General features: G+C 38.0%; 1 protein-coding gene across 4 annotated transcripts in view; it reads left to right on the plus strand.

Annotated features, from left to right (window-relative positions):
- Window positions 1-26073, plus strand: part of ptprub (protein tyrosine phosphatase receptor type Ub) — a 382270-nt gene that overhangs the window by 317469 nt on the left and 38728 nt on the right. For 2 of the 4 annotated variants that reach the window (XM_057833549.1, XM_057833551.1), the window contains 5 exons: window positions 7451-7468; window positions 11981-12017; window positions 12753-12850; window positions 18296-18412; window positions 23041-23195. In XM_057833549.1, the coding sequence (XP_057689532.1) occupies window positions 7451-7468; window positions 11981-12017; window positions 12753-12850; window positions 18296-18412; window positions 23041-23195 (425 nt within the window). The remainder of the gene's footprint in view (window positions 1-7450; window positions 7469-11980; window positions 12018-12752; window positions 12851-18295; window positions 18413-23040; window positions 23196-26073) is intronic. The other 2 variants (XM_057833550.1, XM_057833552.1) reach the window with 1 other exon arrangement.

The following is a 26073-nucleotide window of genomic DNA, read 5'->3' on the forward strand; positions in this document are numbered from 1 at the left end:
GAATGATCCTTATACTACCTTGGATGACTGTAAGCAGAAGCCCGTTTCTGTCAGTTTTTTCTGACGAATTGATTTAAAAGCACATTTCTCACGTTGATAAACTTATTAGGCACTTAGGTCTCCTTTGATGGGATTAACCTTTTATGACAAATCAAATTAAGTAACAGCAGTAGCTTAACATGGCACATTTTTTTCCTCTTCAATGACAGCTGGTGGTGAGAAGCTTTTGTAGAGTTTATTGCGGAAAGAGCATTAAAATCCTGGCTACGTACTGTGGTTTTGGACTTAAGAGGAGAATGCATCAGGCTAGTGTAATTACGTTATCTGACGAGGCTAACACATCAGGATTAAAAGCAACTGTGGATATCTGCATTTTGACTGGGACCAAGCTTAATTGGGAACAGCAAACACCTACGAAAAATGAACATTAATTGCATATATTACCAGTTTAAATCTTAAATATTCCCCAAATAGATCACCAAACACAACATTGCTGTGCAGTCAACTAAGGCTGGGCGATATGGCCTCAAGTACGTATCACGGTAAATTGAGCAGATTTACCTCGATAAGGATAAATGACGATAAATTCACCCAAGCGGACTGTCATATAGAATTTGAAAATCTGAATCAGTGCATGAAATATGAATTAACCGTTTCTCGTTGATTTATTTTCCAGCTTTCAATTTAACAATTGTACATGCAGTCTAAACATTAAGTATATAAACATTTATTGTAAACAATAAAAATTCAACTATGAACATTTATAACAGCTTGTATGGCTTGAACAATGTACAACATTATAAAAATCAATACAACGATTGTGCAAGCATGTCATTGTAACACAAATGACTTACAACTTGAACAGTACACTTCAAACGGACATCTTATTTTTAATGGCTGCTGAGACATAATTACCCAACACAAATGTTTACTTCAAGGTTCCAGGTTTTTTTTCCCAGAGCATTTTAGAATAGAATAGAATAGAATAGAATAGAATAGAATAGAATAGAATAGAATAGAATAGAATAGAATAGAATAGAATAGAATGGGTCTTTATGGTCATTGTCAACACCAGAACATTGTGAACAACGAAATTGGACGTGGCACTCCAGTATAAACATATGTATTTGATAAATAAAATGAATAAATAGAAAAATAAATGCTCCAGAGCAATAAGTGCATAATTATAGCTTAGACTGAAGTATATACATGAGGGAAATAGTGCAGTAATTTTAGCAGTGTCATTTGTGCAAAGATAGAATATGAATTTAAAAAAAACATACTATAGATTTTTTTAATACATGCACCCCCCACACAGACATAACCACATTAAAGCTATATTGCTCTTATGCCAATGAAACATTTAAGATTATATGATGGCAATAATGACACAGAATTAAGAAAGTACCAACAGAAAAATAACTGTGGCCATATTATAGGCTTCACTGTTGGATTATACTTTATGCCAAATGCTTTACCATCATAAAAGCTATCAGAGAAATCACACACACACACAGAGATACAAAATAACGCGACATACTGATCGCTAGATGCCGTCCTTGCCCAATCCCCTCATTTAGTTCAGCTCTTTCGACAAGGTTAGAAGCGCTATCCGACTCCATCATGTTCATTTGTAGCGTTAGCCGCTAGCGTTAGCATGTGGCCTGGCTACAGTAAAAAGCACTGAAAGCACCCTCTCCTGAAATTGTGATAACCAGGGAGGACAGCGTGTGAAAGTCCGTCTGGAGGCCCCCAAGAGTTAATGTCGGGTGAACGTTTTGGCTGTGCCCCTTAAAGCCCGACTCCATCATGTTTGTTTGTAGCGTTAGCCACTAGCGTTAGCCTACTGGGTTTCTGTTTGTTTGATTTCCTGATAACGACGTGACTTGATGCTTAAGCACACTGACTGCTTTCTTAAAGGGAAATTAACATAGCTGAACAACACAGAGTCAAAGCGGGATGAAAAGACTATATTTTCGTGTTTTATTAATTTACCGAATTTACAGACATGGTCAAAATTACGTCTGTCATCGTGAAGAATTTCGGTAATGGTAAATTTTCGGTATACCGCCCGGCTCTACAATCAACTATACAAGACAGTAAACGGTGTAGTTAAGCATGCACATACATAATGCACAGTATCTGTATGTACACCAAACAGTTCTGATGATGATAATGAAGAACTGCTGTAGAGATCTAGTCCAGTAAAAAAACAAAAAACAAACAAACAATAAAGGTTCGACTGCACATCACAGCAGAGGAGCCACATCGATGCTGCTGATACTCTGGCGGGAAAATCTGCTGCAGGGCTGATGTAGCAGTGTGCGCTTTAGTGTTGATTGACACAGAACAGCTGGATCTTCTAAAAACCAGAACAACAGGAGTACAGTGCAAAATTGTGTTCATATATGGGTTTAGTGATGTTCTCCTGTGCTGTTGTAATGGCTTTAACTGGTTTGATGTTGATATTCTTTTTTTAGCCCTAGTTTGGCAAACCTAAGCAGTAGTTGGTGTGAATTATGGAAATGCCCCCCCCCCAAAAAAAATCCTTGATTATGTGAATTCATAAGTGCTGAACCTTAAGATTGTGAGCATCTACAGTATTTGTAGTGATTATTTAACACCATTTAATATTGAAAAACACTCCTCCATCTAGGTTAATTGATTGCTTTCAAAACAGATTCGAGAAGGAGCATTCTGTTTTTCCCTCTTTCTATCATTTAATGCTTGAGACCTTGCTTCCTGCGATGCGCTTTGCTTAAGTAAGAGGAGCAGGGTTTTGCATATGTTTGACAAAAGAAGAGTTCAAGGTGCTGTGGATGTTGCTGCATTACATATCATTGCTTCTGCAGAGAAACGGTTACACTTTCACATATTTTAATCAAACCAATACATGATGACTATTATTTCATGACACATTCATGGTATCCATGCAGAAATGTTCTTTTCGGTGTCAGTCGATGGAGTTTCAACTAATAATCACTAATAATGCGCGAAGTAGGCCTGGGCGATATGACAAAAATTGCTATCACAATAGAACAATTCTTATCAGTCAATGTGGATAATTATCACAATAATTGTATAATAATAATAATAATAATAATAAACGAATTATATATATATATATATATATATATATATATATATATATATATACACAGTCGTGTAAAAAATAGGACATCCCATTAAATATTCAGTTCTTTATTAAGAAATGTTCACATATCAATGTCTGATCTTGTTTTTCTTTGTTTTTCTATCTCTGGAAAAGAAAGTGATTTAATTGCAGGCAAACAACGAAAATTAACACTGTTTTACTCATAAAACCAAATTAATCAACAAAAATGCATATTCTAACTGAGGGAAAAAAATAGGACACTCTACCACCTAATAGCTAGTGTTACCCTCTTTTACCCCCTTAACTTCAGTGAGACGCTTTTTGTAGCCATCTACCAGTCTTTGATATCGGTCTGAAGAAAGTTTGCCCCACTCCTCAACGCAGAATACTTCCAACAATGAGTGACTGTTGAAGTGAGAGAGAACACAATGGTAAGATCAAAGGAGCTGTCTGAGGCCTTCAGAAAGAACATTGTAGATGCTTATGAGTCTTGTAAGAGATTTCAAAAGATCTCAAAAGAACATAAAATCAGCCATTCCAGTGTTTGGAAAATAGTCTACAAGTGGAGGACGTTCAAAACAACTGCCAACATGCCCAGGTCTAGTGGTCCATGCAAGTTCACCCCGAGAGCAGACCGGAAGATGCGAAAAGTAGTCTCCAAAAACCCTAAAATGTCACCACGGGGCCTGGAGCAGGCTCTTACTACTGTTCATGTGAAAGTGCATGCCTCCATAATCAGAAAGAGACTTCAGAACTTTAACCTTCTTGGGAGGTGTGCAAGGAGGAAACCTTTGCTCTCCAAGACGAACATAATGGCCAGAGTGAAGTTTGCCGGAGTGAATGTAGACAAAGACAAGGACTTCTGGAATAATGTTCTTAGGACATATAAATATAAAATTGAATTATTTAGACACCAGAACAGAGGACATGTTTGACGTAACCCCAATACAGCATTTCAGGAAGAGAACCTCATACCAACTGTGAAGCATGGAGGTGGAAGTGTCATGGTTTGGGGATGCTTTGCTACAGCAGGACCTGGCTGGCTCATCATCATTAATGCTGAAGCGAAACTGGACCCTGCAACATGACAATGACCCAACAAATACCAGTAAATCCACCAAGGATTGGCTGAAAAGAAATGGAGAGTCCTGGGATGGCCGAGTCAAAGCCCAGATGAGATGCTGTGGGGTGACATGAAACATGCTGTCGTTGCAAGAAACCCCTCAAACATCTCACTGTTGAAAAGTATTGTTCGTTGAGGAGTGGGATAAACTGTCTTCAGACTGATGTTAAAGACTGGTAGATGGCTGCAAAAAGCGTCTCACTGAAGTTAAGGTGGTAAAAGGGATAACACTTTGCCTGGCACCACCAGACTATTGTCCCTGTATTTTTCAAACACTGTAAGAAGGGTCTGGGACCCATCTCCATATTGGCCCCTCGAGCCAGAACAATATCATCCATGCAATCAGATTAGTTTATTTGCGTGACGTGTTCTTAACGAGCAACGTCACTCTTGCGCGTTGGAAGTCGTCTCCACAACAACGCAGATGGCGAACGGGAGAGCCAAGAATTTGTTCCAATCTGCAGGAAATTCAGTTTTAAATGACCAAAAACACATTGAATCGCTAAAACCAACTGTCTTGCGCTAGCTATGTTGAATAAACTTCTCCGTTCTCTGCTCTCCTCGAATGTTTATTCCCTCGCACTAGTTTTTTTTTTGTCGCTTTATCAACGGCACATCCCCCCATCGCTGATTGGTCCACTCCACTGTCTGTTTGCTATGGCTTGCTCCACCCTGGAAATTTGATCCACCGAACGGTCGCCAGATTCTAAAGCTGGAACAGTGCCTGGTGTACCAGGCAAGATAACACTAGCAATTAGGTGGTAGGGTGTCCTAACTTTTTCCTCAGTTAGAATATGCATTTTTGTTGATATGTTTGGTTTAGTGAGTAAAACAATGTTAATTTTTGTTGTTTATCTGGAATTAAATCACTTTCTTTTCCAGTGATAATGAAAAACAAGATCAGATATTGATATGTGAACATTAAAGAACTGAATATTTAATGAGGTGTCCTATTTTTTTCACATGACTATGTATTAGGGCTGTCAAACGATTAAAAATTTTAATCGAGTTAATTACAGCTTAAAAATTTAGCGGCATGGAAAATGAATGAATGAATGAATGAAATTAATTCATCGTAATTAATCGCAATTCAAACCATCTATAAAATATGCCATATTTTTCTGTAAATTATTGTTTGAATGGAAAGATAAGACACAAGATGGATATATACATTCAATATACGGTATATAAGTACTGTATTTGTTTATTATAACAATAAATCAACAAGATGGCATTAACATTATCAACATTCTGTTAAAGCGATCCATGGATAGAAAGATGTGTAGTTCTTAAAAGATAAATGTTAGTACAAGTTATAGAAATTTTATATTAAAACCCTTCTTAATGTTTTTGTTTTAATAAAATTTGTAAAAATGTTCAATTAAAAAAAACTAGTAGCTCGCCATTGTTGATTTAAATGATTACACAATGCTCATGTGGTGGTGAAACCCATAAAATCAGTCGCACCAAAGCGCCAGCAGAGGGAGACAAAACACCGAAAAACACAAGTAACAAGTGGACATTACACTGTGCTGTCATTTTATTCTGTTTGAGCCGTTTAACGTGATTAATTTAAAAAATTAATTACCGCCCGTTAACGCGATAATTTTGACAGCCCTAATATATATATAATTATTATTACAATTATAAAGTCTGATTTTTGCCCCTGAGTGAAAGTTGTCAAAACCAGATGCTGCTGTAATCAATCTTTAATGTCAGAACAAAGATGCATGTTGAAAAACTACTACACAGCATTTCACAAATAAGAGGAACAAAATGAATGTGAACAAAATGCAGAACACTGCATATGAGGTATTCAAAATGCACAACATTGCACAAAATCTAAGGTAGACAAGCAATCCCCCAAAATTAAAAAAACATTAGTGGACAAACTCATTTTAAGTTACACTCAGCAACATGTTACGCCTTTTGTGCATGAAGCCTTAAGGTCTTAAGGACAATGTCAACAAAATAAATAGACCAAAAAAATGTTCAGTTTAAAAATGTTACAACTCAACAAGACAGCTATTTCTTTAAAGGTTACAGGCCAAAAAAATAAGTCTGTCCATAGTATCAGGCTTTAATGCTGCTCTGTGACACGTCATGGTTTTCCCTCCTGCACTGATATGTCGGAGCTAGTGTTCACGTCCTATCAATGCCCCCTCCTCTTCGGTGTTCGAGTGATGTAATTACAGTTTAAATCTGATCAACTTTTATCGAACGTTTTTATCATTTCTGATGACAAAATTTATATGACGATAATTACCGTTATCGTTTTATCGCCCAGGGTTAGCGCAAACTAATACTGATTTTGCACTCAAATTTGTAACAGTATGCATCTATGACATCTTTTTATTTTCCGCTTCATGGCTTTTAACTTGCATTTTGTTCTAAATAAGTAATATTTTAATGTTGTTTGAAAAATGTCCTCAAATAGTCAACTTTTTATTTGAGGGAGGACTATTTAAGGGGAGGTTCAGTTTGTTTAAATTTGTCGATTTGATTAGAGAGAATTTTTAGTGATTTCAACATACTGGCTCCTTTTTCGTACAAAATAATTGTTATGTAAAAATTTGGGTGATTTCTATGTGTGTGTGTGTGTGTGTGTGTACGTGTGTGTTGAAAGACCAAATATATTTTAAATTACAGCAAATTCATATCAACAGATTTGTTCATTGCAAAAGTGATTATACACTCTCTCAGGACAAATTTTCCTGGTTTTCAAAATGTTAGGTTGATTTTAACGCACTATATTATGCTAAAAGTTGCAGGGTGTTTTGAATGGTGCAAAAGATTGGGTTGACTCATCAAATTGTAGCTACTTTCATTTGCAGCAACACAAAGAAAATGCTAATTTGATTTGAATAAATTTGGGGAAAAAGTGAATAGAACACTTCTCCAAATGTTACATAGAGATATGGGAATTTTTCACATTACATGCTGATTTCATCCTTACACGCTGACAAGTCTGTGCTATTCCAAAACGTCAAAGCGTGAATATCTGTACATGAGTTTTTTGATAGTAAAATACATGCATACGTAACATCAACTCTCGCGGCTCAACCCACATTACTTTTCATAATCACATAGACACACACCTTCCCACCTGTCTGTGAAGCAAGCTGTCTACCAAAAAGCTTCTTTCATTAACTAGCATATATGTCTTCTTTTTCTACTCCCCTCCCCATTTCCTCAACCTTGCACCCCTGTAGATTCGGATTAACAGGGAAGTAAGTACTTCACCGCTTGTTCTTCTGCCTGCCATCGCTCGATTTGTCCCTCTTTTCTCCCCCCACTCCTTTCTTTCCATGCTTCTCTATCCACAAATGCTCAGTGTCTTTCAGGATAGGATTGTGTTCATTTTACATTAGAATGACAAAAAGCCTAACTGATTTTGAAATGAACGTAAGCGCATGTGTCCTCTCAGCATTGAGGACCCTGCTGTCTTTGTTAGCCCTCATAAGTGGCCCAGGAAGAAGTTTAGTTGCCATGGTGATCATCTCGACAGAGGAAAGGGAAGCGTCTGTGCTGATAGGTTGGCAGGGGCAAGAGGAATTGTGGATAGCAGGCCTGGTCACCCATTTCCATTTTCAACATATCTGCAAGAGAGCTTTCTATTCATTTTACCCTTATTTATCAAGTCAGGACAATTTCGAAAGCATTATGCCAAAAAGGCTTTTGCAGCTACAAATTTCACAAACATTAAATGCAGATCTTTCGATTATTTAGTCCCTAAGAATTTTTTTGTATTTATTTTGACCTACTTTCCCCACAAAACATGCAGTTTATCTGTATTCGCTGTATCTTCTCTTACAACACCCATGAGTGTTTTAGGGAAATGTTTTCAGAGTGCAAAATGTCTTTCTCCTTGCTAAGTTAGATAAACAGCGACATCTTTTCAGGAGGAAGCTTGCTCATCCTCTGTGTCCACGCATTAAACTCCCCTAGGTGATGTTTTGTTGTGTATATTCCTCTCAAGATTGTGAAGGTGACTTCATTGTTAAACCATGTTCACCTCATCCCTTACCATATGAAAACGTATGCCATCTATATACCAAAGGCTCTTATAGAACTTTGTTATAAAGGATCTAAAGAATATTTTTTTCTTAGAAACTTGAATTTAATGATTTTGAGAAACTGTAAGATTCCCTTTGAAGACACCTTATTTGTGACAAGAAGGGATGAATGCATGGAAGATAAAGGCTTATGCTGTTGAGCTGGTTATGTCTGTTGGAACCCTGTAACGCATTTAAAGGGATCCGTGGATAGAAAGACTTGTAGTTCTTCAAAAAGATAAACATTATGATGAGTTAAAATTATTTGATATTGAAACCCCTCTTGATGTTTTCGTTTGTATACATTTTGTAAAATTAGTAGTTTGACATTTTTGTTGATGTCGCAGGGCGGTGACGTCACATGGTTACGCTGCCGGGCTTCCAGAATATGACTCTAGTGACATAAACATGTCATCTGTTCAACCCTTTTAATTTGAACCCGAAAGGAATATTAATGAGCATGACAGCACTGTCGATAGTCCACAAAACAAGTAGCAAAAGCAAAATGAACAGGAAAGACTGGATAAAACGAGAGTAGGAAAAAAAAAATTGTGTTCTACCAAAATCTGCTACACCGGCGAAACGTCCTTCAAGAGGCGAATTTGACACCCAAAGTACTACCGTACGCTCTCAGCTTGTTTTGTTTAGATGCATGCAGACAGAACATACCAAAGATGGGTTAAGAAAATACTTAGACGTAGTAACATCAAATCAGTGTGGTTTAAATATGCTACGTGACTAATCTGGTCAACAGATCAACAATCTGCTTTAAAGCTACCACAAGAAAACACGATGCTTAAAAGTATGAGAGGGAAACACATGCAAAAAGTATTTTGAGCCAATGGAAAGGTAATAAAAGACTCAATGAGTACTCGCCGCTTTTAACTGATGAGCGCATGTGTTGGACGTCTCAATTGCAATAACCTGGTCGTATTCGTCGAGTGACAGTGACGAGCTTCGTCATCACCCGAGCGTTCATTGCGCTTGAAACATGGCTCCCTCTGTAGGGCGAAATATGAACTAAATAATGTAGATTTTTAAATAAATGGCAATATTTTACGTGTTTCAAATAACATATTTCAGTAAAAGAAAACAATTGTGGCTTATTAGAGCCTACAGGTCTTTAAGTCTGAGGTTCCCTTTAAGATTAAATGCTTGGTTGGACTGCAACTACAGTCTTGGACCAAAGTTGGGTTTCATTAACTTTGCAGCTTCATCCATTCTATCGCTTTCTATTTTTATTTTTATTACTTCTTATCAAAAATTCTCATGTATAGTACTGTATGCATCCTGTGTTATATGCGCTCCCATAATCACCCTTGAAAACCCGACTTTCTTTTTTACTCATGTGCCCCCCAATTTACCCCCCCCCCCCCCCCCCCCCCAAAAAATGAAGTCTGTTCCTGATAATAATTTTGTATCTTGGGATTTCTTCATACATGTGTTTTTGTGTGCAAAGGTAAGCTTCCGTTAACTTGCGAACAGTTTCCTTTGTCAGCACTCGAGTCCTGTCCCAGATGTGTGACGAGGTTTACCCAGTGGCGAGAGCTAAATGGTGATGTTCCAGTAATTATTTATGCATTTGTAATATTTGACATTAGAAGAGCATTTGGAAAATCCAATCTGATTTTCCTAACTCTATAATGAGAACATGGCTGTAACTGGTGCAGCCAACAATGTTTTCCATATTGACCCTAGTGTTGTAGAGCAGGGATCACAAAGCACCGGGCCGGGAACTGGTACCGGTGTGTGGGGCATTTGTTACCAAATCGCCGAGAAATCTGGCCTGTGCCTCAAGATTAATCCGAGCAGAGATTTGTGTACGTTGCCCTGTAGTGGATGGTCGCCATTACTGGAGTGTTTGCACACCTATAGCAGCCCAGCGTCAGCCAATGTAAACAGTAACGCTAGCTGCTTTTTTTATGGGGAAAAGGCCTACAACTGAGCCAGAGGAGGAGCCTACAACCAAATCGATTCGGCATAATATGTGGCTAAAATCTAGCAAGTGAGGCAACAAAAGCGGATGCACTGAGAGCATCAGTCATACCTTGCGGCGAGCTGTAATTCCAAAGCCAAGAAGCCTATCACGATTGGAGAACAAGAACTCATTATGCCTGCGACCAAGGAAGTTTTAGGAGAGGGCGCTGTTAAAAAAGGTTGATTCAGCGTATGGGGAGTTACATTTTCCCTGCGTTTAATGTTTATTTTTAGCCCCATCGTGTTATTTTATATTTACTGTAATTTTCTGCCACAAATTGTCAGTCCTTGGAAAAAAAAAGGCCCACATCACACCGGTCCGTTCTGCATCGCGAGTCCCACGTTACACCGGTCCGTGGTGCAAAAAAGGTTGGGGACCACTGTTTTACAGTGTACATTTCCCATTGAACCCATATTATTACCATATTATAATAATAGCAAACCTTTTTCACAACCCAACCACAATCCAAAAACTTCAATAGAGATGAATTTTCTAATTTTGATTGTACCTACGTATAATACACACACCATCGATTTCAGCAAAACGAAAAAAAAAAAAAAAAAAAAACGTACTATAATCAGGAAATTGTGTTTATCCCCCAAAACATTGGTATGTTTGAGATAATTCTGTTGAAACGACAGCTCTGCAAATGAGTTTTTTCCATTAAATGTTTTTTTCCTCAAAAATTGTGTTTTATGAGTTGTGTCTTTGTGTGTGTGTGAAAAGTGTGTGTGTGTTATTTATTATAGATATTTATCTATAATAGAAAAATGTACATCTGTTCCTTTTTTCATTTTTATTTTAATTGATGCAGCAAAGTTAGTGAAACAAAATTGAGGAATGGAAATTTTAAACATTTCCCCAAAAAATCAACTAAAAAATTGTGTGGACCATTTTCAATAATTGTTTGTGAAACTGATTGTGAGTAACCACTATACAGTAAAGCCCTGCATATTCGGGACCTGATTTACCAATTTGTGTATTTTTTCCCAATGTAGTTATACCCATTTATTCAACAGTTATGGGTGTTAAAGACAAAAATGAAAAATAAAAAAGAAGGGTGGGGGTGGTTTCAATAACCCAGTAGTATGCTGTATGAATGGCTTTGATGTTTAAGTTGCAAACTTTTTTTTTTTTTTGGTGTAGACTAACCTGCATATTTGCAGATTTGTAGTCCATTCAAATTACTTACTTGCTTTGAATTACTACATCATTGCTCTCTAATGTTAAGCAACTCCAAATTTTGGTATGTTTCTCTGCGTATTTTAACAAATGCTATGCTTTGATTTTTTTTTAATGTTTTATTTTTTTGAACAGCAATGAATATTTCTGTAATGTTTTAACTTGATGACAAATTCCCTAAGCAATTATAACGGAACAGCATACAACTTTAATTTTCTTGATATATATATATTTTTTGGCATTGTTCATTTAGTTGACTCCACTTCTCTGGGAATAAACCTTGCTGAAGGAATCACATTTTGACAGATTTATTGCCATTTTTCCGTGATAGAGTCTTGAGAGAATGAGTGGCTCCTTGTGGATGCTATGAGTGCAAAGACACGAGTCAGCAGTAGGTCAGAAAGCACTAAAACACAACAAGGCACTGTCGGGGAGCGGGTGAGATGATGAGAGGAAAAGGGTGAGACACACAGCTGTGTGTGAGACAGATGGCTTACTCAGCATGTCATCCCTCTTTTCTTTTTTAGGGCTACCATCGATCCAACCACTTCATCGCCTCTCAGGGTGAGTGTCCTCGTATCGTGTGTGTATGTAGGTGTGTGTGTGCGGTGTTGATGGTGAGCTTGGGTTTAATAAATGAAGGATTATGTCGCCAATGAACCCACTCATGCAGACACATTCATAGGTGTTATTGTGACTGGATTGTTAGGGTTGTTTAATTAATCATCAAGAGGAAGCAGATAATTAACGCATTAGTCGGATCTTCCTAGCCTCAGAGGCAATGTGGCATCTCCATTGTTGCAAAGAGAACACGCAGTTCATCCACATCATTTCCCAGGAACTTTAAGGACTCTGAGCATTTGAAATTTCGCTCCACTGACTCCAAATTGTTCGAAGGAGTGTCAGCTCCTTGGCAGCTCCTGTCACTAAGTCACTCAAGATCGCGTTTTCACAGGGATGAAGCTAGAATTTAAGAAGGAGGGGAAAAAATGCCAATAGGCTTTCTTTCTGGCTCCCTTCTTGTTATAAAGTTGCTTCTTGCTGCTTTAAATGTCTCAAAGATGATTGATGGTCCTCCAGGCTTTTATCGTCTTGTACTGTTGTTCTGTCACCCCTCACCTCTTTCCTCTGCCGGGAAATTCTCCGATACAGCTTTATTAACAGCACAATCTTCAGAGATCCCACTATCAGAAGAGGACACTGAGGTCCCAATAATAGAGGAGGTCTCAAAGTAGCAGCTCCTTCTCACAGATGACAGGTGTTTGATCCTTTTCTTTATTCCTTTACTCTTTCTACCAGGACCCAAGCAGGAGACACTCTATGATTTCTGGAGGATGGTGTGGCAGGAGAATTGTTTCAGCATCGTCATGATCACTAAACTGGTGGAAGTTGGCAGGGTAAGAAATATATATACGCCTTTCATTCCCCCCTTCTTACCTCTACCCATTGGTTGGATAAATTGTGCTTGTGTACGAATGAACTGAATTTATGACAATGTGCAGATTGGATAGTAAGCTAAGTAGATGTACAAATTTACCACCATCCATTTTGATTATATTCTGGACTATTTTAATGAAAGAATAGCGTCTGCATTAAATGCGGGCGTGTTACGCTAATAGACCCATAATACAATATAATGGAGAGGATTTTCGCAAAATACCCAATATGGGATATTAAAATACCCTATGATCTGTACAGTGTATCACAAAAGTGAGTACACCCCTCGCATATCTGCAGATATTTAAGTATACCTTTCATTGGACAACACTGACAAAATGACACTTTGCACAATGAAAAGTAGTCTGTGTGCAGCTTATATAATAGAGTTCATTTATTTTCCCCCTCAAAATAACTTAAAATATAGCCATTAATATCTAAACCCCTGGTAACAAAAGTGAGTACACTTTCTTGTGTACCGTCTTCAGAGGAGGCTTCCTCCTGCGGCGACAGCCATGCACACCAATTTGATATAGAGTGCGGCATATGGTCTGAGCATTAACAGGCTGACCCCCCACCTCTTCAATCTCTGGAGCCATGCTGACATCTTTCCTGTAACGAGTCACATGACATTTTGGACAGAAAATGACAAGCAGTACTCAATATGGACATTTAGGGATGTACATAGTTTCTAACGGGTGTACTCACTTTTGTTCCCAGGGGTTTAGATATTAATGGCTATATTTTGAATTATTTTGAGAGGAAAATACATTCAAATGCATTCATACAAACAAATTCGGGTCCATATTGCAGTAAATCGGGGGGCTTGAAATATTAATTTCGAGTGATAAAGTCCCTCTAAGCCCCTCATTTACTGCAAAATGGTTCCAAAGTTGTGCCATTTGTTTGTGCTACGTTGGTACTAGTTGTTACGACACCCCTCTGTTATTGAGAGAGTTGGTATGCTCCATTAGCCCCCGGTAGCTTAGCTAAGGAAAAGCTACGAGTGATGTCGCCACTCAAAATTAATATCTCAATAAAAGCATAATACTGTATCTACAAAACTGTTGCAGCACAAACGATTGACATCATATTTATATAAATTTGCGTCTGATGGGGGGGCAACTTTATGGAGTTCCGTAGAGTTGGTAACAAAGCACATATAGCAATATGCAAAGTGTAGTCCTTTTTCTTTCTTTTTATTACTTCTGGGTCTTCGTCTTGAGAGCCTTCCGCATTCATGCTGCGAGCCATTTGGTGTCATGTTGTGGCAATTGGGGTTCACGCTTTTGCCAATTTGCAATTGCGCTTTAGTAGGGTGACCATATTTTGATTTCCAAAAAAGAGGACACTCGGCCCGGCCTCGAGATACTTGAATTTTACTCGAAGATCACTCAAAGATGCTTTTTTTTTTGCTCATTTTATACGTTGTTAATAGAGCATCGTGAATAATGTGTCGCGCATTGCCATTTATCGGTGCAAACATCCATTTTCTTGTCATAACAATCTGGCAACCTGGGGAGTGACGTTGAACCTGCTTTGCAATGATTGGTGCGCAAACTTGCTTGGAAAATAGATGCACGAATATGTCGAAGAGAATTTATCCTTCTGATTAATATTAGGGGTGTCAAACAATTAAAATTTTTAATCGAGTTAAGTACGGTTTAAAAAATAATTAATCATAATTAATCGCAATTATCGCAATTCAAACCATCTATAAAATATGCCATATTTTTCTGTAAATCATTGTTGGAATGGAAAGATGGGACACAAGATGGATATATACATTCAACATACGGTACATAAGTACTGTATTTGTTTAATATAACAATAAATCAACAAGATGGCATTACCATTATTAACATTCTGTTAAAGCGATCCATGGATAGAAAGACTTGTAGTTCTTAAAAGATAAATGTTAGTACAAGTTATAGAAATTTTATATTAAAAATGTCCTAATGTTTTCGTTTCAATAAAATTTTTAAAATTTTCAATAAAAAAATAAACTAGAAGCCCGCCATTGTTGATGCCAATAATTACTTACACAATGCTCATGGGTGCTGAAGCCCATAAAATCAGTCGCACCCAAGCGCCAGCAGAGGGCGACACAACTCCGAAAAACAGAAGTACACATTTCACTGTGCTGTCATTTTAATGTTTGAGCGGGGCATGTGCGTTAATTGCGTCAAATATTTTTATGTGATTAATTAAAAAAATTAATTACCGCCCGTTAACGCGATAATTTTGACAGCCCTAATTAATATACAAAATATGGACGTATGGGTTGGATTGCATGTGTGGGTTTCACAGTACACTGTGACGAAAAATATGGGCCCCTTGGCATTATTTTGCTTAGGGCCCCCAAATGGCCTGGGCTGGCGCTGCTCAACAGGCTTTATTTTTCCTAACAAAATAATCAAACAATGAAAAACAAAAAAAAGATTTAAAAAAATAATAATAATATAAGGCAGACCCATGGAAATGTAGTCCAGTCAATACACACACACAGCAGGCTATGTGCCAACTCAACATTTTTTTAAAATTACTATCACAACAATTGTCGCTGACAAATAGTTATTCCCACGCATTTTTTATTCTCATTCAATGTTCTAGATTGTACGCAAACAATAATCGAAATAAACTGACAAGCTATTCAACCACCATGTTTCCAAACGCAGCAGTTCAAAGCTACATTGCCAATAATGCCTAGCGCGGCTGAACTCACTGATTGCTACCCTATTAGCGTGTACGGGAACCGTGGCAAAATCAGATTTTGCTATAAAAGTTTACAATCATCGGCAGCGTTAAGATGCGACACCAAACGGGATTTTACAGATTACACCAGTAGTCAACAGTTGCCATTATATTAGTATTTATTGTAAAAAAAATAACTCATAAGAAAAACAGCTATTTAGAATATAATACGAGCATTCAACCAAATAAACTAACACAGAACAATTACAAGACTCACAGAATATACTGCATCTTTGTGTACACATATAACCCTATATACAACAGAAGACACGTGATCGACATTAACAGGAGACAAACTTACAAAAAGGTGTATGGAGCTACGTCTTTTAGAACTCCTTATTGAACTCCTTACTGTAGTCTGATCTCTCGCCAAACCGTCAATAGATGGTGGTAATTCCCCATGAAACAAAGGGTAAACTGCTAACAAAAAAGAAGAAGAAGATCTACTCCTTCTCCCGCCCCTACTTGTAGGAGTCTCGTCAACACAGGCAGGCGCTGCCCCCTAGCAGCCGGAGGGATTCTCTTTAAATTGGTCCCGTGAGGAATCATAAAAACCGGACATTTTCATGAATTTGTGAAACCCGGCCGGACGCTCAGGAGGGCACGTAATAAGAGGACTTGTCCGGGCAAAAGAGGACGTTTGGTCATCATAGCTTTAGGAATTGGGGATCGTGTTGTAGGAGTTTGCATTCGTACTGCGAGCCATTTGCTGTCGTTTTGTGGCAATTGGGGTTTGTGCTTTTGCCACTTTGCAATCGCGCTGTAGGAATTCGGGATCGTGTCATGGCAGTTTGGATTCGTGCTTTGCAAAGCGTTTGCAATTGGGGTTCGTGCTTTGTTCTATTTGTTAAGTTTTTGCACTTTGCATTTCCCCTGACACCTCTCGGCCACCGTATAATTAGGTCTGCCTTCATACCTGTCATTATAACTTCTGTATTAAAGGGGTAAGATTGTATTCTTGATCCAAATTGTGAAAATTCTTTTTGGGGTACTCTGTCCACATATACAATTGGCTCAGATGAAAACATGCATGCTCAGCAAACACAGTCCAATGGCAACATGGATAAAGCCTGAAGTAATAAGAACTTGCTAGCCATCCCATTTATACACACTCTGATTTGTACATTTTTCATAAAGACATCAGTCAACATCACATAATTCTGATGACATTTTTTTTTTTTATTCTGGACTTTATACATCCATACATACATTCATACATACATACATAAATACATACATAATCCTATTGCCTATGAACTGTATCGTAATTCCTTTGCAAGGCAAATATTTTCTTCTAATATTTGTCACTGGCTACACAGGTTTATTTTTTTCCGACTTACAGGAAATACAGCAAACACTAAATTACTCTGCTCTAAGTGTCCCATTTTCTCCATTAAGTTAGAAAATCTATTCCCTCAAAGGTCAAGACTTACATGCAATTTGGTTTTCCATTTGGGAACTACTCTGTGAGTTGTCAACAAATAAGAAGTGGACATTTCAGTGGGAGCCCATATAACACCGCCTTTATACTGTTAGACTACAGTTGATTACACGGTTTCAAACATCACATCCTACCAGATGATTTTTTTTTTTTTTTTTACAAAAATGGAAATTACCTATCCATTTTGGACTCTGATGCAAGTGTGACATGCAAATCTGGAATCCCAAAACAGAGCCACACAATTTGAGCAAACCAACAATCCTTTATTTAAACAAGGGAGTACGACAACGAGAGCAGAAGGAAACTGAACAAGAAGTGGCAGCAAAAGGTTCACTTAGAGAAACACAGCAAGAATGACTTGCTGAATCTAAAGAATGGGTGGACCACACTGAGCACTAGATGTCAGAACATGCAAAAAACAGACACAGAAACAAATGGAATGGAAAAACAGAAATAACAGTAACTAAAAACAACACTGAAAGGTGAAATGCTAAGTGCACACTAAAGGAGAAGGCAAGATAGGTTCTAAAAGGCACACGTTTAGAACACAGCACAGAAGCAAACTTGACACTACAATAGTATAAAGAAGAATGAAAAGATAAAACAGAATCACAAGAAAACTAAACATCACTAGAAATTGCAACGGGCAAGATAAAAAAAAAAAATTTAAAAAAAATAAAAAACTGAATTACTTAGAATACAGAGGGACGCATAACGCAAAATGTAGCAGAAGAAACTTCACTCATGCGTAAACGACCAGGATAGTGGAGGAGAAAATACTCTGGCAACAAGCTCCCATTTTCTAGGACATATGCACCTAACTAATCCTGACACAGAACTGATTGAACACTGCATAAATGTATTGCCAGAAAATACGTCAAAAATAGGTAGAGCTGAGCCCTAGATTTCACTTCTTTGATAGAATATTGGGTAAATGTCCTTGTTAATCTATATTTGTTTTTTTAAATATGAATTAATTTATTCAAGGTGAGAATCAATGAATGTTCTGAATTCTAGTCTTGAAGGCTATTAGTTGCTATAGTAGGGGTCTCTGGAAGTAATACGACTTCCCATTGGTGATACTGACTGGTTCATGTAGACAACAAACTAGTTGAGACTGATTTAACATCCCAAAGTTGTCTAGTTCATTGTGCGTCAATTGCTTCATCACTAATGAGAAGGTTGACAGAGCAATATTTTTCATATGCAGGTGAAATGCTGTAAATACTGGCCAGATGACAGCGAGATGTACGGTGACATCAAAATCACGCTGCTTAAAACGGAAACACTTGCTGAATATACTGTACGCACATTTGCTTTGGAGAGGGTGAGTATATGATCAAAGCATTAATTTTGTTGTTAAATTGTTGGTGGATGAAATATTTTAACAAGATACTACCATCTTACCCAATGTTGTCATCCATATTTTTCTACAAAATTCAGAAGTATCATCTGTAGAGTGTTGAGGTTCCAACAATTGGAATGTGGGACAAAAAAACAAATGACATTCATGTGAGAAGATGGTTGCTCAACGAATCTAAATATGCAAATCAAACATTTCTTTAAAATATGGTAACTGAGAAAAACATGTTCAAACACAGAAAATGACACAGCTCATAGGCACTGCCATTTTGGAACAAATTGACTTCAGTTACACCCATGTTTCTTTGTGTCTGAGCCTGAGGTTCTTTACAGTCTGCCAGCCATGATGCGTTTAAATGCCGGAAAAGGGTGCGGTTTTGTCAGTTTTGGGCTGTGAGGCAAAAATAATGTCCCCAACTAAGACAATTTGAGCAGTACGTCTTTCTCAAGTTATGTGTTGGAAAGCCAGAGCTGGCTGCAGGCTAACAGTTTGTGCTGAGCCGACCACTGTATTTAGTGTCTTCTTTGGAAGTAAAATCAGTGTATCAATCAAAACAAAGCGAAAAAGTACCGTATTGGCCCGAATATAAGACGGTGTTTTCTGCATTGAAATAAGACTGAAAAAGTGGGGGTCGTCTTATATTCGCGGTTTAGACATTATACCCATTTACGACGCTAGATGGCGGCAGATTTCATTGAAGCGATGTTCTGTCATGATAGATCTCAGCTACTCTAAAGTTTAACCAGTTTGCATTATTTAATTGCAATGATTTTCCCTATTCAGATTTGCTTCAAGACTACAGTTACAGTTAGATTTCACTTTGATGGTTAATGCAGTTATTGCTATTTTGTTGTTTTATCACAATATTAAGCCATTCATATACAAATGCGATTGCACTATAGTTTACATATTTAAATGTTCAGGTATTAAGATTTGAATGAGGCAAAATAACATGCGTTTTCTCTCAAATATATTGTTATAATCATTTGTTTCAGATGTACTGTAATTATTTTCTGTATAAAAATTCATCTGGTGTTCAAAAAGTCTTTTCAAACTTGAGTCTTGAAAAAGAGGGGGTAGTCTTATAATCAGGGCCGTCTTATATTCGGGCCAATAGGGTAATCATTGTGGGAAGAAATAGTTTATAATGCTGACATACTAATATTTAAAACTTTTACATATAAATGATAAATATTCTGATGTTTTTGCACTTTTTGTGATAGGGTACAACATTAGCAGGCACCCAACAGTTATAATGAGCAAAAATGAAACAGGACAACACTATACTATTTGTGGTGCACGCAAAGGCTGTTTCATATTTTGGCTTGGGTAAATTGCAACTGTTTCCTTCAAGTTGCCTTTCTTTGTTCCCGCTTTTTTCGGCAATCCTGACAGCAGTGTTTAACTTATCCACATCCACAATGAAACACTTGGTCACAAAATGTGCCGAATAACTTCTGAACCTTTTGCAGCCGTGAATAGTGTACAGCTAACTCTTCAACAAGTCCTCGACAAAGTGAAAGGAAGCGTCGGCGGCAGTAGGCTATTATACAGTACCCAGATAGCATTCCTACGTTGAGAAGATCTTGGATCAACATTCTGCTGTCGATCTTATATCGTTAAATCACCGTTGACACCCGACAATGATTTGTCATCACTTTTGCACCCTCAATTAATGTTGTTTCAACATTGAAATCCTTACAAAACCTAAACGTCATTTCAGTTATTAATTATATTAGAACAACGCTAAATCAATGTTATGTTTTCCTTAATTTTCAGACATGACGCTATTATTGCTTTCAAATATGCCTTTATTTAAAGGTCCTGCTTTATTTACAGACAGAAAAAAACACTAGGCTGACTAATAAAATATTATACTGAATACATAATAAAAATAAAAACTTGTCTAGATTTCAAATTATTTTTAGTAACGCTCAGTAAACATATTTCATACTTAAGCCTCCTTTTCAGTCTGACTAGCTTCGCTGTGAACTTTGCCACCCACGCGGTCTGGGGCATAGCGTAGCCACTTCTGCACAACAGCAGCGAATGCATATTCTGACACGTCAATCCACATTTGCCTCTTCAGGGAATCTGAAGAATACAAATAAAACGGCATTCAGAGTTAATTCATATCATGGAATTCAAGCAGATAACATGAGTTAGTTTAACATACTTCAGTATTTTGTGGTGAAGTGAGTTTCGCAACCAATCTCAAACCAAATTCGGGCTACATGTGGGAATGGAGCTAGCTACGATGGAAAAATGATGCACTGCCTTGGTGTTCAATTAATTTAGACTAGGCTCAATTGTGTAATATCTAGCGATTTTTACAGTTGAATGGGAAAAGGAATTTAGTTTGCATGAACTTCTTCTTAGCTAACATCCAAGCTAAGCTTTGGCAACTTTGTCACATTGTGTCAGGCAAAGGGTTTTATAAACAAGTAATAATGACAAATGTGGTTCTTTCTACCTTAAGACATCATTGCTGTTAAAAGCTCTGAAAAAGCGTAGCAGACTTACCTTTAAATATGGCTATCCTTAAATGAGGAGTTTCCACTTGAGTACGTTTGAAGTGAGTCGCTGTCTTCCCGGTCAACCAAGAACACAACTATTTTTCGACCAAAACTCCAGCTCATCCATAATTCGATGACTTTTCAACCATATTTCCCGGTCAACCATAAATCAACTATTTGCCAACATTTGTTGATCAACTTTAAAACGATGTTAACCCAACCATCGCCAGAAATACCATAGAACAACGTTGTTACAACGTCACTTGCCATGTGTCATCGTAATTTGCAACTATAATTCAACATTGATTATTGTCGAAAATTTTGATGTCAACCATACTGATGATTTTGATCTTAAATCAACGTTTTTTTACAATGTTGGTCTGCTCTCTAGATATTTACCATCCATCCTGTTTGTACAGCCGGAAGCAGAACATTGTGCCTTTCTGACGCTGTTTCCTCCTTTTCTTTTTCGTTTTGAGTAAAATCCGGGTATGAAACGACTATACACTACTTCTGTGAGCCCCAAATACCAGGCCAGGGATCGGTACCTGTCCGTGGCACATTTGCTTCCGGGTCGCAGAGAAATAATAAATTATTTGTTAACAACTGCCTGTGCCTCTTGACACATCAATATGCCTGTCTACTCAATTGTCTAATCTGAGTAGAGATTTTTGTGGCCAGCGTCAGTCAATGTAAATAGTAATGTTAGCTGCTGTGGGCTGTGTGCTACGAGGCGCAACATTTTTGGACAGCTTTTTTGGGGGGGAAATGCCACCTCAAAAAAGCTGAGCCAGAAGAGTAGCCTACAACCAAATTTATTCTTTATAATATATGGCTAAGCTAGCAGGCACTGAGCGCATCATACCTTGTGGCTAACCATATTGCTAAAGCCAAGAAACCTTTCACGATTAGAGAAAAACTGATTTTGTCTGCGGCCGTCAAATTTTAGGGGAGCGTATGGTGAGTTACATTCTCCTCCTCCTTAGTTCAAAATCTTCAAAAGACCTAGCTCTTTAAGTATCCAAATTGTGAAATATGTAGACATGTGATGATGGAGAAAATAATTTTTCAGCACAAAATATGACACTGCCTATGAGCAATTATACTAACACACATACGCACAGATAGACTCAGGCACAGATGCATGTCATCAGGAAAATTAAATTATGGGTTTTTTCAATTTATTAACCAATATTCTTTCTGTAGGGATGCACATGATAATTATGTTGTCTGTCCCTTCTAAGCTATTAGGGGAAGGATGGCTATTATGGACTTAATTTTGGTCCATCACCTCCAAACTTTTTCTTTTTCAGATTTTTTTACATTCTGAAGTAAGACCTCAAAATATAAATATCATATTAAAAAAAAACGATTAAATACGTGACAGAGTTGGCTGCTTAAGGGCTGAGGGGTCGTGTGTTAATCTAAAATATATATATATATTTTCGCAGTCATTATCGAGACACCGCTGCCTGTCTTTCCTGAAATGTTTAGCCCGGTTGGCCTCTTTACATGTCTGTCAATCTCCTGGGGATCCTCACTGGAGGACCTCCAAGTATCTGAGAAAGTGACAGTGGCACAAACACAGCATTATCAACATGCTGTCACATTGCCTTTTTTTGTAAGCACACTCTGCTGCTTATTCAAATAAGCAAGAATTTGGGAGCTAGTGACAGCTTGTTTTTTGAGTAGGATGTGTGTATGGAGTGGGGGGGGGGGGGGGGGGTTCTGTCTTGAGCAAATCTTTGCTTTGCAGCTTTACCATGTCATCTTGGTATAGAGGGGTAAATTGTTTGACTGCAGCCAGTACCCCCTGGAGCTCAGAAGGTCTGAGTTATTCCTTTCCATGTTTGTAAAACTGCAGCTGTTGCGAGTCTGCTATGCCCCGAGGCCCAACTGTCCTAGAAGACCTAAGACCCCATATAAATAATGCCCACAGCCAGGAAATCTGTCACTTCTATCACAGAGGGAGAACATCACTGCATAGATGGGAGGATAGCTCAAAAAACAGCCCTGTGGCTCTGATGTAAAATGCTGTGTTTTACACGCTCATGTTAACTATGTTTCTGTTGACAGAGAGGATACTCAACCAAGCATGAAGTCCGTCAGTTTCACTTCACATCCTGGCCTGAGCACGGGGTGCCCTATCACGCCACCGGTTTGCTGGCCTTTATACGAAGGGTGAAGGCCTCTACTCCTCCTGACGCTGGTCCTGTGGTAGTCCACTGCAGGTAACTTCCTATTAAGCACCTCAAGTATTATAAAAGACAACAATTCAGTCTGCACAAGGCAAGAGGCAATAATGTTGAAACCACATAAATTTAAGGGCAATGGGTGAACATTTACGTTTAGTACCAGCAGAAACCATGTCTTGGGCAAGCAGCACCAAGTGGTCGTGACACAGCTCTTGTCTCTTTTCTGGAACTGACTGGAGTTGCCACAGTGAAGTGGAACAAACTGTATGTAGTTTGCAGATACAGTATCTTTTGTGACACCATTCCCTGAACCTGTTGGATAGACCTTATTAAATAGAGGAGCACACTGAAGGCTGAGTTGTATCACCTGCGTCATGGCTCGAATCCGCCAGCAATAGGCAGCATTATCGAATTCGGAACCATTAAAATCAATGTGTGTAGTTACACAACCCACGTTTGCACTGCATCTTCATTGGGTCACTGCTCAGGTGGTCGGAGAATATTCGTAAGGCTTCTACTTTTGCCGGATGCCACAAACAAGTAATGCAACCATCCGGTGTAGCGCACCACATGCAGCAACGAAAGTTCTATTTGGCTAAAGAGTTAAATTTACCTTTCAATCAAACTCACGAAGGCCATGAAAGTGCAGGAGCCTTTCCCAGCTAACTATATGCAGTAGAGAGAGTGCACTCTGAATTGGTTGAAATATCCATTTGATTAAAAAAAAAAAAAAAAAAATTAAGTCGATACATTGTCAGGGTTCAACCCAAGAGTCTTTTACCATTCACAAGTCAGTCAATATGCATGATGAAAAAGTGATTTTGGATGTTCAAAACCAAGTAATTCACGTCCTTTTTATATAAATTATAAGGAAACCGTTTAATTCTTCATTATTAAAATAAATCTGCCTAATGATGCTGTCATTTGGATCCATGCCTGTGAATAATGTATATGAATATATGGTTGTGCGCCGAAAGGAGGGGGAGAGCGAGTGAGAGATTTTTTTAAATTTAAAGGAAAAGAAGATCCTGCAACTTTGATAATAATGCATTTATTCATTCATGAGTTATCGCAAAATTACTTTTCTGACCTCTGTGATGTTTGACCTCACTACCCGAAAATATAATCACCTCTCCCGTTTCATATTACATACATGTCCTACAAGTTTGATAATACAGTGGTACCTCTACAAACGAAGTTAATTCGTTCCAGGACCTTGTTTGTAAGTCGAAATGGTCTTATGTCGAGCAGGATTTTCCCATAAGAGTACAACAAAATTCCAATAATTCGTTCCACTGCCCAAAAACCTACACTAAATCCTTAGTAAATACTGCTTGTACTATTACAAATGTCAATTACACATAGCAAAAGAAACAAACTATAAATTAAAAAAATGAATAATAATATAATGACTATAATTCCTGTAATAATATAACTAATCGGGTTCTAATGTGGCGGACTTGTTTTGCGTGCTGTACCTGACAGTGCCAGCTGACGTGACAAAGAGAGAGAGCTGCGGTAGAGAGTGTACTTTCTCTTTAATGTTTTGTTGTTGGCGTCAACTGCGGCGGATGATAGGCGTGTTGTGTTGCAAAACTTCTGAAATAAATGATTAAAAACCTGATGAAGCTGGCGATTTCTTTGGCAATGTTACCGCACTAATAATTGTCACCTTAACTTATAAAGACTGTCGAACGGAGGTCGGAGGTATTGTCGAGCCCATTCATGGATGCGCACAGCACGCTCCTATTTTTCTGTCGTTTCTATCTTCATTTCAATGGTAGCCGTGACCAATTTCCTTTTTTTTCACCACCTGCACTAACCTTCTAGAAACTTATGCTGATTTCTCTCACAAAAAAATCTGTCGTGCGTCCGTCTTGCGGCAAAAAAAAAAACAAAAAAAAAACTGTCGCTGTCGTATTTCGAGCATGTCGCCGGATGTAGAAACAAATGGCGAGTCAAATTCTACGTTGGATGTCAAAAAGATTGTGTGTCGAAGCGATCGTATGCCGAGGTACCATTTTAATCTTCATTCGTTCTTAAGTTATTGCGAAATTCCTTTTCTGACCTGTGTGTCATGTGTCTTCATTAATCCAAAATCGAATCACCTCTTCACTTTCATATTGCACACATATCCTGTAAATTTGACAATAATCCCAATAACAAACACAAACCAAAAAAACACGTCTTCTTTTCCTTTCGGCTTTTCCCTTCAAGGGTCGCAGCAGCGAATCAATTGTCTCCATGTAACCCTGTCCTCTTCGTCCTCTGCTCTCACACCAACTACTTCATGTACTATTTAACTACATCCATAAACCTCCTCTTTGATTGTCCTCTATACCTCCTGCCTGCCATATTGAAATGAAGCATCCTTTTGCCAATATACTCACGATCTCTCCTATGGACATTCCCAAAGCATCTCAGTCTGGCCTCTCTGACTTTACTCCAAATCCTTTAACATGCACTGTCCCTCTGATATGATCATTTTTGATCCTATCCAACTTGGTCACTCCCAAAGAGAACCTCAACATCTTCATCTCTTCCACCTCCAGCGCTGGCTCCTCTTTTCCTCAGTGGCGCTGTCTCCAGACCAAACAGCATCGCTCGTCTCACCACAGTTTTAAAAACCTTTCCTTAACAGAATACATAACATCCGCCTTTCGTAGGGTTCACCTTATGGCGTATGTGATAAATTTTCAACATCTCTTTCCTAAATATCAATATCATGCAAATATTTTTAAATGCCTATTTTGAATTTTGTTTTATTGCATAATTCAAGTATCTGGAATACATTCATTATCATAACATGATACAGTATCAGGACTATAATCCTTTCCCAGTTGTTTTAAATGTTATGTTCATGACATCAATCCAGTATTTTTCAATAAAGCTGTTGTAATACAATGAATAAGAC

This window comes from Corythoichthys intestinalis, chromosome 4, assembly GCF_030265065.1.
Source record: "Corythoichthys intestinalis isolate RoL2023-P3 chromosome 4, ASM3026506v1, whole genome shotgun sequence".
In the NCBI taxonomy this organism is placed as follows: Eukaryota; Metazoa; Chordata; class Actinopteri; order Syngnathiformes; family Syngnathidae; genus Corythoichthys; species Corythoichthys intestinalis.